Below are 17,197 nucleotides of genomic sequence, written 5' to 3'. Positions count from 1 at the left end.
TGCCTTACTTGCTTTCCAACTTTTGGTGGCTTTTTTACTGCTGGCCTTTCCTTTTCTTCTTTTCCATTCTTCTCCTTTTCTTTTTTCTCTGCCTCCCTTTTGGCAGCCAGTTCTTCAGCCACCTGAAAGACACAGGGAGGAATGTGATTGGGAAAACACAATATCCAAGAGGCTGCACTCTCTGAATTCCAGACCATTAAAAGAAGCCTTTTTGTGCTGAGGGTACCTGCAAACTCCAGCAGAGGTGCTGACTATCCCAATATATCATCAGGAAAGGGCTGATTCCTCTGTCCCAAACCATGAGGGCTTTTATGGAGCAGGACCAGTTCCTGAAGCCATCCAGAAGCAGAATATTCTCATGACACACGACTCAAAGTTCCCTCTGGACTCGGAGCCAGATTATGAATTTGTCCTGGTGTTTGTAAGGCAGATTGATTTTTATAGGGATGGATTTTGAGAGACTGCCCCGAGGTGTGTCTAATTTCAATATGTGGCTAAAGACTGAATTGTTCTAGTGGGTGAGAGAGGTTGGGTAGAGAGATTGTGACAAACTCTGATAGATCCACATGGATAGCTCAGCATCTTTATCCCTGCAAGCAAGCAGCAGCTGATAACTGGGTACAGCTCCATCAATTCCCTTCTCTTTAGTTCCTGGCCATTTATACTTTATTATCTGAAAAAGGCAGAGGGTGAAAATTTGCTGCTTCTACCATTCTCTTGTTTCTAGGCATCTTTCTTGTCCCTGAGAGGAATTCTAAGATCATTTACTAATGAGTCTAAATCAGGAAATCCATTGAAGTTTATTAATGGACCACTAATATTGGCAGTACCATGAAAGAGTAGCAAAGTAAACATTTCCAACTGTAAGGTGTGTTTCCTGCAACAGTGAAAATACCTGTTTTCTCAAGTTATACCTTTGAATGTACTGGGTGCTGGAAGGGGACAACGACAAGGGCTGTGCTTTGCAGCCAGGCCAGTTCCATTAGTGGCTCTCCCCAAGCATTTCAGTGTCTTACATTTAATTAAATATGGTAATTCAAACCCCAAGCAGCGCTCCGTCACATCTCGCTGTGACAAGCAGCGAAGCGTTTCATTCCCTGGGATAGATTAACAGATTGACTGGAGTTCAAAACAGGTTTTTAGTGTCCCAGTGGGCCTGGTGCATCCAAAACCAACAGAGCTACTCTGTGCATACAAAAATGCTGCTACCAAGGATCTTCTTGCTATTTTCTAAGCCCGTGAGAGACTTTTCTCTCTCACAGAAGAGGTAGCAGGGAATGTAAACAACCAAACACCTGCAGCCTTGAAAAGTCTTGTTTATAGTCCAGTAGAAAAATATTTTGACAATGGATGTTTTAGGATTTTAGCCAATCACCCCAAGGGGTGGCTGATCCTTTGTCCAATTAGACTATGAAGAAAAAAGTCTAGAAAAGAGTTCGTAAAAAATTAAATAAATCAATCTTGCTGCACAGTTCCTGCCTGCTGGATCTTCTCTCCTCCTCCCTACGGCTGCGGGACACGGTGATGTACCCTAGGACTGCAGTAATACTACTCCAAGTGTATCCTTTCCTGTAGTGTTCCTACCCAGCCAGAAATCCAACCATGTCACCTCCACCTCTGCTTTGCTCTGCCTGCAGAGGGTAACCACAACCACTCCCAGCATCTCAGAGGTGGCTTTATCCAGCAGGGTACCTGTAAACACACACGTGATTGACAAAAGGTTTCAATTTGCAGCAGTGCCTCTGCGTTCTACGGGCAGCATCTTAAGTGCAGCCAGACTCCAAATGGAAGGATCTGCTGTCATGGTTTTGCACAGATGAACGATACTGGAAGGGGTTAGACAGAGTTTCTGTTCTCATGAACCTGCTGTGGTGGCACTGAAGTGTCCTCGTCCTTCTGCCTGGCCTTGCTGCAGCTTCTCCAGCTCTGCTCCCACCTGTGCTCCAAGCAGCTCCATGATTGCAGCAGGCTGGGAGCTGGGGGAAGTATGGGTGTATCTAACCTTGAGTGCCTTCTGCTCTGTCCTACAGAACCACTTCCCCTCCAGCTGCAAGGAGGCGCCTGAACAATCTGACAGAAGAGGAGGAAAGAAAGGCAACGGCAAGCAAAGGTTAGTGTGAGATGAGTACGCAATTCACCCACATTTGAGTATGGGGGTTTTTTCCTTCATAGTGGAAAGAGAAGCAGATGTCTTCCTAAATTGTTTTGGACTCCCCTTTTCTTTGCTAGGTTGCCTATTTTTGAAATGATGCAGGAAGCAGTTAGCAAACTCTTAATATAAATGAGGAAGACACTGTCATTCAGTGGGAGCAGATGAATTTTAGCCTCTTTGTATTTTTTCCCAGTCTTTCCTAGGACTTCTACTGTGCCAGTGATGATTCTTCTCCAGTAACATTTTCTTCAGAGACTGAAAAGACATTTTCCTTTAAGCTGATACCCCATAAAAGTTGAATTGACTTTTCTAATCAGTTCAACCATGTTTTCTAAAATCTTGCATTGCAAATCTCCTTTTTTTTTTTTTTTGGAAAGAGCTGGGTACTAAACCAGAGTGCAGCCTATGAATGAAAAGTCTGATGCTGCTTTATATGAGCCAAGTATAAGAAAACTTCCAGCTGCCAGCAGGACTCACTTGTTCTGCTGTCCTCAGCCACAGGAAGTTTGGTGTTGGCTCAGGTAAGGTAATATTCGAAGTAAATGTTCTTCTTCAGGAAGAAATCCTTCCCTTATTCCTTGAAAGAAGACCTTACTTGAACTTCTTGCCTTAGAGAGTTGTGGGTATAAAAGAAAAGCAGGGGTAGAGAGTGAGTTTGGGAATGCTGGATCTCCAGCTGTGTAGTGAGAGGGATGCCTAGAGAGGCCACCTAAAAACAGAGGCTAGACCAGAATAAGGGAATAAAGGTAGGTATTTATTTGAAAGGCCTTCAAAGGCACATCCTGGGGAGCCAGAGGCTACTGCCGAGATGGACCCTGGGTCACCAGTTCTTCACCGTCTTCGTAAGTTTGGTTCATTTGCATATCAGGGTTAATTCTCCAATTATAGCCTCAGTTAATGATGTAATTACCCCAAGCTTGCCCCTCCTCTTTAAAGGCTTTTAGTTTACACATTTTGGGGCCTGGTGTCCTTGAAGAGCAAACCTAGAGAAGTTTGTTATGTCTAACCAGCATGAGAGAACAGCAGCTGACAGGCCACAGGAAACTTCAGGGTTACACACTGGGCAGTGCAGATTTGAAAAATAGAAAAGTTAAAAGCTAAGGCATCAAGAGCAGCCTCAGAGCCTGGCTCTAACATCAGCTTGAACACACTTTCCAGGGGCACAGCCCAGTGTTCCTGGAGGGAAAAGTTCCTCTCTTGGGGTATTAACTCTACAGAAAGAAGTTTGTTGGAACCTCGGAAATGTTGCTTCTTTATGGAGGAGTTTTGGTGTGGGTTTTTAGGGAAGGTGGGTTGCTGTCTGTAGGTGATATTTTCAGTGTTGCGCAGTTTAACAGAGGCCAAGTACAGTCTCCTTTCTCTTGCGTGGTTAACTTGAAATAATCACAGTATTTAAAGGCTTTGAGTCCTTCTCTGACACCTTTCTCTTTTTTTTTGGAATGTTATTTAATACTAGAAATGAGGGGGAGCTGGGAGAGGGGGAAGTGCCTGCTAAATGGCAACTCTCTTGGCTTATTTTCATGGTGATGAGACTTAACGAACTACAGGAAAAGATCATAATTTTGTTGGCAGCAGGATAAGGGCAAAGCTAAAAATTGTCACATCTGATGATTATCTGTGGAGCAAAACATAAAAAACCATTAGGGATAGAAATCTGGAACAGATGCAGGGAGATTACACCGATGTCCTGGAATGTTGAATTTCTCTAGAAGAGTAAGTAAAGCAGAGAAAAGCTTCTTTTCAGTCAAGGGACAGCACTTCCTTTGCTGACTGAAGCACCAAGTACTCAGCTTCAGGATGTCTTTGGCAACATCTTTTGGAAAGGTATTTGGAAAATGTCATGGAAAAGCAGTTTGTGCAGAAGGCCAGCTACATTCCAAAGTCAAGTAAGGTCAGGGTTGTCAAAGGATCAAGAAATATAGAATGTATAATAATGCAGCAATGGTTCGTGAAGTGATTAATTTGTATTTTATTTTCCCCAAAGTGTCTTTACCCAAGTCTTATAAAATGCTCACTTTTTAAATACAGTTCAGTCTGGATTTTTCATGGAGTTTGACTTGGGACTAACCAACCCCTGCACAGGAGCTAAAACAGACAAGAGATGAACTCCTGTCCCCCCTGGAGTCAAGGACAAAACTCCCATCAGCTTCAGTGGGGCCAGGATTTCCCTTCCTATGCTGCCCAGTAGACCAGTGTGGAACAAACCCAGGGATTTTTAATATGCAGCTGACTGCAGGCCATTAAAACATTTAAAAAAAAAATGTTTTACTTGTCTGACATTCAGGTAAAATCATGATTGCACTGAACTTTCTCTGGCCAGCTGCACTGTGGAGATCTTTTAAGGCTGTGACACACATTCTGCTGGCTAAAATGGAAGAGAAAAGAGGCTCCAAAACTGGTGAAAATCAGATAATCAGTGAAAATTTGTTAGGAAAATAGAGGAAGGGTTTTTTTTCCCAGGGTGCAGGGAAAACAAGCACTGAAAGAACCTCTCCAGACTTCTGGCTTTCATTTTTTCAGGCAAAGAAAAAGCAGATGCTCAGGCAAGGCAACAAAACGGCTGAAGGTGGGAATTGAAAGCTGGGAGCAGGACAGGAAGGTTAAATCCATTTCTCCAGAATCCACCTCCATATCCAGTGTTGCTCGGAACAATTTCTTGTAGTATTTTCTTCCCTAGTTGTGTTTATCCTTGGTGGTAGCAGGTCTCCTTAGCATCACACTCCCCAAACCCCTCTCCAGCATTAAGCCCCACTTGCTGGGTGGCTCCTGGCTGCTCTCAGCAGCCAGTGAAGCCTTCTTGACTCTGGCACGTGTTTCTGCTTTAGGGGCTGAATTGAGGATCTCCTTCCCTGACTGGAGACCTCGACCTCAGCAGCCCCTGAACTTGGCTAAAACCAGGAGTATGCCCCAAACTCCGTTTAAGTGAGGCACAGGGAGCTGTTTGCAGCAATTTCCCTGCATTTTTAGTACAGTAGCTGATGGTTAGGCCTGTGCTCTGTGCTGTGCCTGTCTTTACACCCTCCCCAAACCACACAGAGACTGCTGGGTGCCCCAGGCTCTCCTCCCTGTGATCCCAGGGAGGGCTGAATCCAAAATTCCCTGTCTGTGGAAGCATTCCAGGCTGGATGGGGCTCTTAGTAACCTGGGCTAGTGAAAGGTGTCAGGGTGGTTGCAAAGAGATGATTTTTTAGGTCCCTTCCAACCCAAACCATTCTGAGATTCTATAAAAATCCTCTTTTACCACACTTGTGTTAGAGAACCAGTTGCAGAAAAATCATGCAACAGTCCTAGAAGTCTTAGAAGTGGAGCTTTCAGGACCACAGAATTCAGGTTTTGACCTCTTAGTTTTCCTAGCCCAGCACACCAGTTCACTCAAGGGCCAAATCCTGCTTCCTGTTTTCCCCCAACAGACTCATTATCCTGCTTGGCTCATCGGGATGGGTGGAAATGGCTCCAAGTGCCAACTACTGCCTTCAGCTGGGCTTAATCACTTTCCCTGCATGACACCCAGATGATCAGAGGAAGAGATTATCAGCCACTTCCATTAGCCAGAGAGATCAGGAGAGGGATTTACCAGGAAAAATAACCGAGATCACTACAACACACAAGATAAACTAAGATACTTCCTTCACTGGGATGTTAAATTCGCTTAATGAGCCTTGGCAGTAAATCAAGGCTGAGGCCTGCCTTCTCTGCTGTTGTTCTCTACTTCTTGTCCATCACCTGAGCACCTTCAGTCGTGATAAGGTGGCTGCACAGCCTGAAAGGGAACAGATTTTGGTACCTGATTGGAAACACCCTGAAGAAAAAAACCCCGTCCTTTCACTTGCAACAAAAGGCTTTGATCCATAAGATTCTTGGAGAACTAGAGCCACAGTTAGGAAAAACTGCTGCTTAAATAAACACACATGTTTTGTGGCAGTTCCTTCTCCAACCTCATGAAATTTTTTCATGAAAAGAGGGGCAGTACCTGCTCTGGATGCTTTTCGATAAAAATAGCCTTGGAACCGCCTGTGTTCTCAGGGGGATAGTCAGGAAACCTGCCCGTGATATGCCTGTGGGAGAAACAAAAGTGGAAAGGGAATTATAATCCATCATTTTTCACCTGGTTGACAAAGATTTTAAATAATGGGGAAGCTTCTTATGGCAGTGGCTTTTTGTCCTGTAAATGAATTAAAACAGTCATCAATCCATGTCTGTTATCCCATGGTCCATCAAAACCTGCAGATCCTTAGGGCTGCACATTACTTCCTGGCTGACAGATGCAGATTGAAGTGTTTATACCTGGAAGTGTCCATGGCCAGGTTGGGCAGGGCTTGGAGCAGCCTGGGATAGTGGAAGGTGTCCCTGCCCATGGCAGGGGGGAACTGGATGAGCTTTAAGGTCCCTCCCAACCCAAACCATTCTGCGATTCCATTATTTTATGTTCATAGCCCAACTCTCTTTGCTTTCAACATCCAGCTTTTTTTTTTTTAGGGAAGAGTTATTTTGCTTAAATCAGGTTTTAATCTGCAAGTTCCAGATTGTATTTCCATGTGAGGATTACCACTCCTAAATTTCCGATGGACTTGCACAACTGGATGGTGATGGAAGCTGTGAAGGGGCAATGAGTGACTTTGTGGGAAGGGTTCATGGATAACACAGGGAGCTTCCAGGCCTTTCAGAAAGAGATTAAACGATACAGATAATCATTTCAGCCCCAAAGGCCATTTACACTGATAAGACCCTTTAACTTCCTTCCCTTTTGCTGCTTGTTGGAACATATCTGTAAGATTTTCTGTTTCTTTGGTAACATCAGGAAGGTTTTTCTGTTCCAAAGAAAATCCTGACAGTGCAGAAAACCCCTCGTGCTACTTTCAAACAGCACGGTAATGTTTCCTCTAAATGAAATTAAATTTCCCTGGAGAAGAAAAGAGCTCAGAAAGGTCAACACGATTCCTAAAAATTGCTTTCATTTTTTTTTAAAAACAACTGGTACCTTAAGGGACTTTCCTAGGCTGCTGTTAAGCTGCAGGCTCAGTTTTAAGCTGAGATCCTTGGAACAGAGCATCTGTTCTGTTTCTGCCGCATCACGTGTAGGGTTGGGATCTCTTGCTGCGATTAATGCAGCACCAGTTAGGGCAGAATCAACAAACATTCATCCGTGCTTGGGAGCTCTGACTTGTTCAACAATTACAAGTTCTGTATGCAAACAGATGCAAATCCTTGGCCACTGCATTCCCAGAAACCAGCCTGCATCAACAAAGGGCTGTCATTGTTAGTGTGCTTCAAAAAAAATCCATTAAAAACGGGAATTTGGCCTCAAAACCCTGCATGATCTATTATTTAACATTAGCTCGTGTTCCATTTTTTACAAACAGCCAGAAAATAGCTCAGTTCTCTGTTAAATGCAGCCTTAAACGCTGCTACAAGTCTGGTTTACAGTAAAAAACTTCCCCAAATCTGTTATTGAGGCTGTTGCTACTTCAGTGCCAGCTGGGAGGAAGGAAAGGCAAATGCACTGTGGGTGAAAAATCAGCTGGGAGCTCACTGAAAATGATATCAGGGCCAGCTTTCAATATTTATTGATGTTACATTTGGTATTTGTACTCCCTTTTCCACCTTTAAATCATTTACAGCTCTTGGAGATGGCGGGGATTGGAATTAGGTATTTTTAAGGTTCCCTCCAACCCAGACCATTCTGTGACATTTAACTTTGGGTATGTATGATGAGTACATCTGAGTGCTGTAGAAATTCTACCATATCCTGAATTTTGGGAAGGGGATTCTGGTTTATAATCTGTATTTTCTGTGTGATTTTTCTCCTCCCAGCTGGTGCAGCTGTTTGTGGTGATGTGGCTCCTCTCACCTTTTTATTTTTGTAGCAGCTACAGCAGGTGCTTGTGTGAAAAAATGAGGTGAGGAGAAGACAATGCCCATCTTTTCGTGGAAAGAGGGTCAGGCATTACCCAGTCAGGGATCAGTGGGGTTTTTGGTTGAGGGCAATGCAGGATGTGCTTTTCCATGGTCAGTGACCTGAGAGCAGGCAGTACCAAATATTTTGGTGTTCTACTTCTTCCAGGGCATCTGTTTTTTTCTTGTGCATATCCACTGCTGTCTGATGGCCTGGAAGCAGAGCTCTTAAATCGTATTTCCCTACCCACCCTCTTGTGGGTTTTCCTCTTTCTCTTCTAGGTTGAAATGACCACAGCTTCAATCTTGTGATGCCTGGGAATTCCCATGCATGACCCCGATAGGCAAATTCCTCCCTTTATGAAACCCTCCGAGTTCAGAGGTTAAACCAGGGATTCGTTTGGCCTGTAAATCTGCCCAGAAAAATGCAGCCATTCATCTTCCTGGTCAAAAGTCCACTTTAAACCTAATGAATCTCAATTTTCATTCCCCCTTCACTTTCTGGCAGCGTTCTGCTCAGAGCCATCACAATGGGTTGTCTCATGCCTTTGCCTTAGGATGTAAATTTGGACTCAACTGGACCTAAGTTCTTTGGTTTGCAGTTGGAAAAACACCAGGATAAAATGAGCAGCCAGAGAAGCTGTGGCTGCCCCATCCCTGCAAGTGTCCAAGGCCAGGCTGGATGGGGCTTGGAGCAGCCTGGGACAGTGGAAGGTGTGGGGTGGGACTAAATGATCTTCAAAGTCCCTTCTAACCCAAACCACTCTATAATTTTAAATTCCTGTATCTTTGTGCCATCAGATAAGCTACACATCACCTGTGGCTCAAGGGGGTCCCACCAGACATTTCCCATGAACAGCTCTTGGATTAGGAGGAGGTCCCAGACATTGTGGAGTGATTCTGAGCTTTCCTCACAATAATATTTATCCAAATAATTTTTAACCACCTTCCCCTTTTGAAACTTCCTATAAACACTGAAATATTCATGGGTAGAGGCAATAATAGAGTAAGAAAATGAACCCAGATGATGCAAGAAGTTGCAAGAAGAAGCCCCAGCAGGCTGCTTTGTTTTGTGGGAAGTGCGGAGGGGAGCTGTGCGATGGGAATCCTGCCTGGTTCCACTGTTGATGGGGAGAGGAGAACATAAAAAGCTTAAGCTCTTGATAACAGGAGCATTAGAGTGTGTAATATATTTGAAAGACATGGTGCATGTCAGAGACACCTAGATCCGAGTCAGAACTCTGTGAATCTGGTACTTATTACTGTCTCAGTGTTTGCAGAGGGGAAAAAAAAGATCCAATTGTACTTTTCCAGTGTCTCATAAAAACGTGTAAATGCCAGAACTGGAAGAAGCAACTCTTATTTTCAGTGTGATTGCTTCAGTGGGAGTGCTGACAGCGCGTTAAGCGCTGCAAGCGAAAGCAGAAGCAAATTGTCCTGGATTTCTGAGGGAGGATGCAGTTCTAGTAAAACCAATTGCCTGAAGGAACAAATGAAGTTTAAAAAATCACGTGGTGGGACTGGACTCAGGGGCTGAACAGAAGTAAATAAGGTGAGGAGGAAGGACAGGGCTAAGAAGAAACCTCCTCTGTGTGAGCCAAAGCGCAGCAGCAGCCTGGGAAGGCCCTTACAGCCTCAGGAGCCCAAAGCCTGCAGGCAGGGAGCTGAGGATGGCTCCTGGGGGTGACCTGCTCCCTGCTGTGTGTTCCCAGGCACTGAACAGCAGGCTGGGTTTGGGAGCTGTGCTCTGCTTGCTTGTGCCGGAGTTCAGAGCAGGCAAAAAGATCCTTCTCTGGGTCAGAGCCACTATTTAGCAGCACTGCTAAAGTTTCTGTGCTGAGGAAGATGCTGTAGAAGAAGGGACCTTTGGAAGCTGGTGTGTGAGAAATCCATTACTTTTCTGGAAAGCAGTGAAATCCTGTCAACGGAAGCAGAGCAGGGGCTTGGAAAACAGCTTTACAGAAAAGCCTTCTAACTGGGATGAATGGGGGCCCTAAATCTGAATCAGAGCAGCTCAAGTGGAAGAGTAAAGGGATGGACAAGGATGGAGGGGTGAAAAGATGTGATCTTGCACTCCCAGCTGAAAAAGAAAAGGATGTGATGAGGTTTCTGTGCTGTTTCTCAAATTACATTATGTTCTCTGGTTCACTGTTACTGCTCCAAACCTATTCCTCTTACAATAACTCAGTCCTGTCAAGTGTAATTGAAAAAGAATGATCTTTTATGGTCTGCAGTGCAAATCCTTTAGTCTCTGATCTGTAGCAAAGAGTTCTGGCTCTTCTGGGCTCAGTATTTGTTACAGCACAAAACCCCACATAAATGTCCAAGTTTTAACTAGGTTCAAATGGTTCTCTCATGTCTCCAAATCACCACCAGACTGGGACAAGTCAGTGTGATTGGCAAGCTCTGAATGCTGTGGCACCTCCACTCTCACCTGTAAAATAAATTCTCTGCCTGGGAGATGACCCTACATTGTGCTTGTCTCATCTGCTGCTTCCTCCCTTCCCCGTTTCAGGAGCTTCAAAAAATTTTTTAAGTGTTTTCTCTCAATTCCACATTGCTCAGGGATGGTTATAGTTAGGGCTAAATCTGGCTTTTGATTTATGAGAACACACCATTGATTTAAACATTTTGTCTGGTAATAGACTCAACAAGTTCCTACCTACTCTGTTCTCTGGCGTGGTTTTACATGTGTTATTCTTTCTTTTTGGCTATGGCTTCTCCAGTTAATTGCATAAAAGGCCTTGTCAGGAAAAATAAATTGTTCTTTGGAGGAACAAGAGTGCTTAACTCTTCTCAGGGGAAGAAAGGATGTGGGCTGTGTGCAGAAGAGGAGGCATGAATGATGGTGTATGCGCTGAGTGGAGGGACAGAGGGGTGTTCCATGCAGAAAAGGGACACAGACAAAGAGGGGGGAGCTCTTTAAAGAAATAAAACCCTCATAAGTTTTGTAGTTCTTGCCTGTTTCTGTAACCCCACCTGATATGGATTCTCTCAGGCTGCTTAAATAGCAGTGCTGGTTTATTTTAGGTGTCTTTGCTGCGTTGTTTTGGTTTTTTTTTTTTCCCTTTTTGTGTGTGTGCTTTCTTTAGCTCTTTGAAAACCACTTCCAGGAAAAATAAGCTGGGAAAATACAATATTACTTATAAAGCAAGATTGATTTCCACAGGCTTCTTATCATCTTTAATGAGTTTGGACACAGACACATTACAACTGATGTTTTATCTCAGGTCCTGATCCTCCCAGTGTTTGCTTGTACGCGTGGTTGTTATACATGGAAGCGTTTCAGTGGAGGGTAATTGGAGGATCAGAAACTTTATTGTTCTGGATAAATACTCAGCTTTGAAAATCAGAGATTGAGTGTTGTGAGGCCAACAATGCGCAAGGAAAAGCATTCCCATGGAGGAACGAGGACGCTTTTTGGGTTTTTTGTGGGGAAAGGTGATATCCTTTATTAGAGTAACTATCGTAATTAGAATGGTCTTTGGGGTCCCCGGTGCCTGCCTTAGATCTGAAATGGGAGAAGGCAACTTCAAAGCCAAGTAATAGCTGGGAACAGTTGTTGGAGGGGACAGACCTAAATGAGGAATGTGGTAATTCTCCCTGATAGTTTTATTCCATGTGGTGTTACTGGCCAGGAGAGGTAGACCTTTGGCTGACCCAGTGCGGTTGTTCATAAGCTGCTTGAGTTCTTACAGCGAAAGAGTCTGTTCTGCTTTGTCATAAAGTTATTACCTTTCCAAGGATCCTTCTGGTCTTTTAGGGATAGCAATAGGTAATTAGCAGAATGGAAAAATGGGAATCTCTGTTCCCCTTCAGGTAGGCTGGGGTATGAGCTTTCTCTGCCAGGACTCCTGGTTATCCCAATTCCTGCTGTAAAAACCACGAGGGAAAAGGATTGTTAAAAATTTTCTTCCTTTCGAAATTCTGACAAATCATTCCTGGTTTGAAATAACAAGAGATTTTTCTCCTTGAGATAATTGGAGACATGGATGGTAGCACTGCAAATTACTCCTGGATTTCTGAATGGAAATTAAAGGCAGCTTGGGCATGAATAATGCCAAGGAAAACCAACAAGACTTACTCTTCCAATATCAGCTTAAGTTAAAAGAAAATCTGCAACAATCAGAAGAAATATTTTGTAATATTGACACTCATGAAACATTCTGGTGCTCTGATTTTGCATGTCCCTCCCTCCACACACTCAAAAAATGTTGCCCAAAGTTTTCTCAGAGCTCAAATTTGAATTCACTGAGGATTGGGAGAAATCACGTCCTGACTGATACAACTGACTTGCTTTGCAAGAGCTGATACCAACTAAGCTGTGCTGAAGGCTCAGACAAACCTAGAGGACATTAAATACACCCACCACAGCATGGAAATGGGAAGAAGATTAAAGGGACTGGAAAGCAGGTCCCTGGAAGGTTATTTAGGGTTTTTGGCTTGACTCCTGCAGCACAGAACAGCCTTGGGCAGAGCTGCTGGTAAACCTGGTGTGAGGTAACACTGAAAGATCCTGACGGATCTAAGGACACCTGGATGTCCCATCCCTGCCCCTGGAGGGAAAACTGACATCCAGCACTGCCCCCGTGCTTGGTTTGAAGATCCTTGAGTGTGTTTCCTTCTCGTTGGGAGTTGCTGATCGTGCTGTGTTTACCAGAGCTGTATTCCTTGAGGAGTTGTCTCCAAGGATGGAGGGCTGCTCCCCCTCTTTCCCAGTCAGGCTGTTCCCAGGCTGGTTTCCAGTGCCAGCTTCCTGTTGCCTGTCTCCAGCCTTTGGAGGAATGCCCTCCTATCGAGCCAGCAGCGAGGAGAGGAGAAGTGGGGTGCGCAGCCCTTCGTGAGGAGGCCCTCAGGGACTGCTCCAGGGCTCTGGGGGCCTTGGCTGATGGAATGACGAGCACACTGAAGCACACAGCTCCCATTAAACTCTCATCTGGTTTGATTTTGTCCCATCTTTCCATTCTCTTCAGAGCAAGGTCAGAAATACAGAAGCTGGCTCAAAGAAACACCGGGTCAGATTCCCCCTGCGTTTACTGAATTCCTTACCTTTGGTCAGCTTCTCCTGCCAGCGTAGAACGCCCGGTCCTGACTCAAATTGGGCAGAATTTCCAGTGCTCAGCATTAAACTTAAGAGACTGAAACAATTATGGGCAGTTTTAAGCCAGATTACTTTAACCCAGACTAGAAGCTTTGTGAGAATAGTTTTCCTGCAGAGTCAGCCAGAGGGAATCAACAGTACTTTATTAACACAATATGAATCCTGTAAAGAGGAAAATAAAGCATGCCATTTTTTCTGGCAAGGCCAGCCAAAAGAAATAACTTGCCCTCCAACATCACAGGTTTCTTTGGGATTTGGAGTGAAATGGAGAATAAGAGAGCATTTTGTTTTATGGGATTTGTTTATGAGAAATTCGAGCAATTGTTTTTGCTTCTTAGAAGTCAAGGTGGACCAGAATGCATCTCTACAGGAGGGCAAGAAGGCTCTAACCTGGCTGCTTTACACTCCTTCACCATGGCCCATCACTTAAAACTGAAGATAATGCTTCTGGAGAGGGTTCAGAAATGGTGGCCTGGACAGGTCACCCACCTAGAAAAGCATCCCTGGCTCTGTGTGGGCTCTCACAGGACTTTGCCCTCCTCCTTGTTCCAAAATGGTTTTACATCTGCTGCATTTCTTCTGCCACACCTGCCTGTGAGAGGTGACTGAGGTATTTCAAGGGTATTGGCTGATTAAAAACGCCCTGGAAGGTCTGTGCTCTCCCTCTTGCTCACGTGCTGGGTGGCGAGTTGTGTGCATGGATAATCAATTCAGTGCTCTTGGGGCATGTCAGCCTCCCTGCGTGTGCTGTGCAGCATAGACAGCCTTTATATCTGCCTGGAAAACTGGGAATGAGGGCCTGGAATGAGCAGAGAAGCTCTGTGCTTTGACCCACCCCTTTTTTCAATGCTGGAATAGACAGTAGAGCATAGAAGTGCAGTATGGTGATTAGACAGCCCTGGTTGTGGGTAAATGATGAGATTTTCACTGGGATTTTCAGTGATGTAATTTATTACTTCAGTGTGATGAAGACAGATGGATCCAAGGTGGCATCAAAGGTGGCATCAGACACGTTTCAGTAGCTCTGTCTCTGCCTTACACCTGTGCTATCAGTGCAGAAATACAGCCCAGGCTGGCATAACTCATTTTTTGCCTCCCTGAGTTAAAATGCTCTTCAGCCACTGTGTCATGGCTGTCCCGCCCATGGATCACTGTGCCCCTGACCTGCTGCCTGCCCATGGTTTAACTGAGGAGTTTCTAAAGGACAGTGTGTGATCAGCTTCATCAGGCATTGCATCACTGCTTGGGAGAATGGCTTGATAATCCATTTAAAACTGGAATCACTATTTGCAGCTAAGACTGAACTGCCTTGAAGAGCACTTTTGATGCAGCAGGAAGATGTCAGTGGGGAAGGAGAAGCTGAAAATGGTGCATTGCAAAGTTTTTAGGAATGTAACCAGACACTGCTTTGCCTTTCACTGCTCAGAATCCCAGAATGGGTCAGGTTGGAAGGGACCACAGTGAGGTCATCTGGTCCCACCTCCCTGCCCCAGCAGGGTCATCCCGGGGCACAGGGCACAGGATTGTGTCTGGACAGCTCTGGAATATCCCCAGAGAGGGAGACTCCACACCCTCTCTGGACACTGTTCGGTCACTGCACAGGGAAGAAGTTCTGCCTTCTGTCCAGGTGGAACCATCAGTTTCTGCCTGTTCTTGTGTCCCACTGCTGAGCCCCGTGGAGCAGAGCCTGGTCCATGCTCTGGCACCCCCACTTTGCATAATTACACACATTACAGAGGTTCCCTGTCAGCTGTGTCTCCTTTTGAGGAGCCCCAGCTCCCTCAGCCTTTCCTCATCAGAGGTGCTCCAGTCCCTTCATCACCTCTGCAGCCTCCACTGGACCCTCTCCAGGAGCTTCTTGTCCTGAGGAGCTCAGAGCTGGACACAGCCCTCCAGATGTGCCTCTCAGGGCTGAGGAGAGGGGCAGGATCACCCCCTGACCTGCTGGGAATGGTCTTCTTGATGCACCCCAGGATCCCACTGGCCTTCTTGTCCCCCAGGGAACACTCATGGCTCAAAGACAGCTTCTTGTCCACCAGGACCCCCAGGGCCTTGTCCACTTCAGGAGATCTGCGGGTCTATAAACTCCCTCTGTGGTTTATGTGAAAGCATAAATGACCTATTTAATGATAAATCGGAGGCAGTTTCATACAGATGAAAGCAGTCACAGTGCTTGATTTTTCCATGTTCATCCCAGTTGGCTTGTGCAGCCTCATTGGAATAAATCCCCATCAGGTGTACAGAGAGTGTTAAAACCAGGGAAAAAGTGAGAATGTCACAGAATCCATCTGTTAAATTAGAGATGTTTGCACTCCTGGCCAATGCTAATAACCAAAGAACTCACTAGAAAGAAAAATAATTCAGAACCTCTGCTTTGGCATTTAAAAAGCGTAGGAAAGGACAAGGAGAAACATTCCAGATGAGCGCTCAGCTCTAAGCCAGGCATGGTATTAGGAGCAGCCATTTACCAGGAGTTCTAGCTCAAAACCCCAGTCATGTCTGCAGTCCAGGAAACACAGTGTAATGCCTGGAGATGCCAAGTTCCTTAGCTCCCACCTTTTTAGTTTTGGGAGAGAAAAATTGGAGTGGTCTAGTCCTGTAACTGGTGTGGCTCTGGTGCATGACCTGTAGTCTCCCGAAATTGGCTGGAGTTGTGCAGACTGACAGAGTTGGATACTTTTTGCAGGACTCTGGCATTGCCTCTCCAAATGACTGAATCCTTCTGCATGTTACTCAGCGGGATACACTCAGATTTAATCAAAAATAAGCACAAAGTGCAGCTTTTTTATTATTGCTAATTTAAACGATGGCTTCATAATGTGCTTTTAATAATTCCTTTGGTAGACAGGGTCGGTGCTGCAGAGAACTGCTGGCAAAGGGGCTGGAGAGCCGGGGATATAAGGGATATTCTGAGGGAATTTGGAGCTGGAACCTGCTCTTGGAAGAAGCAGAGAGCTCAAGCACAGGTAATTTCCCCACAGTGGTGGAACAGGCAAGGTGGGGCGGGAAGTGCAGTTTGGAGATGAGCCCTGCAGGGCAGCTTTGCTCAATCCTAGGGTTCTTTTGTGTTGTTTTCCAGCCTGGAGATGTGGCTGTGTTGCTTCACAGGCCTCTCCAGAGGATCAGTTGTCTGGAACAGCCTTATTGCAGGATAGCAGAGCTCCCTGAGGCAAAGAATGGGAAGGTGAGGCTTGGGCAGGAAGGGAATGCAGCACACGCGTGGGAGAGGCCCCCGTCAGCTGCTCCCACCTTCGCTCCCGCTCGTTCCCAGGCTTCCCAAACTGCCAACCTTGCAACACACAGGAACAAACCCACGTGTTAGGTGTGATTTCCCTGGAGAGCATGAAGGTGGAAGGATACTCTGGGCACAGAGTTACCAGCTCTGACAGCTGAGGCCGTGATGGGAAGCGCATGTAAGCACGTGGCACAATTCCGGCTCTGGAATTTGCTCCCTTGGAGCAATTGTGTTTTGACTTGGAATACTTGGAGGACTCCTGGAGCTACACAGACTGCAGCCTTTAACTCACAGCCCTGCTTTAAACCTGCATCTTCAGAATTGGTTGCTGGATTGGAGATGCTTTCCAGAAAAAAAAAAACCCAAAAAAATCTGGGAAGAGTTGTTTTCCCTGTGTGACGGGGAAGACAAAGCAAGAGAGTGAACTTCCTTTCCAAGCCACCAAAGGATTACTGAGTCAGTAAGGGGCTCTGGAACTGATTTTGGGGCCAGGCAGTTTCCTGCTATTCCATAAATGTCTCAGTAAATACTGAACCAGCTCTTTTATGGTTCTATACCCTTTGCTCAAGTCATGGAATCATGGGATGGTTTGGGTTAGGGGGACCTTAAATTTCATCTCATTCCATGCCCTGGGCAGGGGACACCTTCCATTAGACCAGGCTGCCCCAAGCCCTGGCATTGAACACTTCCAGGGGTGGAGAAATGAAAACAAGTTTGTATTTGGCACAAGATCTTACTGGTATAGTTCTAATTATTGTTGATAAAGTTATTTTGTACAAGTAGGGCCTAAGAAGACCCACTAAACTCCCTTATATGC

At 45.4% G+C, this 17,197-nt stretch overlaps 1 protein-coding gene and 1 long non-coding RNA gene across 3 annotated transcripts in view; one reads left to right on the top strand and one right to left on the bottom strand.

The window, feature by feature from the left end:
* Positions 1-17,197, bottom strand: part of IQCA1 (IQ motif containing with AAA domain 1) — a 101,672-nt gene that overhangs the window by 43,019 nt on the left and 41,456 nt on the right. For both annotated transcript variants that reach the window (XM_039555024.1, XM_039555025.1), the window contains 2 exons: positions 6,123-6,207; positions 9-122 (listed from right to left, as the gene is read on the bottom strand). In XM_039555024.1, coding sequence (XP_039410958.1) covers positions 9-122; positions 6,123-6,207 — 199 coding nt within the window. The remainder of the gene's footprint in view (positions 1-8; positions 123-6,122; positions 6,208-17,197) is intronic.
* LOC109145767 overlaps positions 1-17,197 on the top strand; it is a 67,606-nt gene that overhangs the window by 49,737 nt on the left and 672 nt on the right. The window contains exon 2 of the long non-coding RNA XR_002047434.3: positions 2,031-2,110. This is a non-coding gene — a long non-coding RNA (uncharacterized LOC109145767). The remainder of the gene's footprint in view (positions 1-2,030; positions 2,111-17,197) is intronic.

This window comes from Corvus cornix, chromosome 7 (genome assembly GCF_000738735.6).
Source record: "Corvus cornix cornix isolate S_Up_H32 chromosome 7, ASM73873v5, whole genome shotgun sequence".
Classification (NCBI taxonomy): Eukaryota; Metazoa; Chordata; class Aves; order Passeriformes; family Corvidae; genus Corvus; species Corvus cornix.
This window is presented reverse-complemented; position numbering and strand designations above follow the sequence as displayed.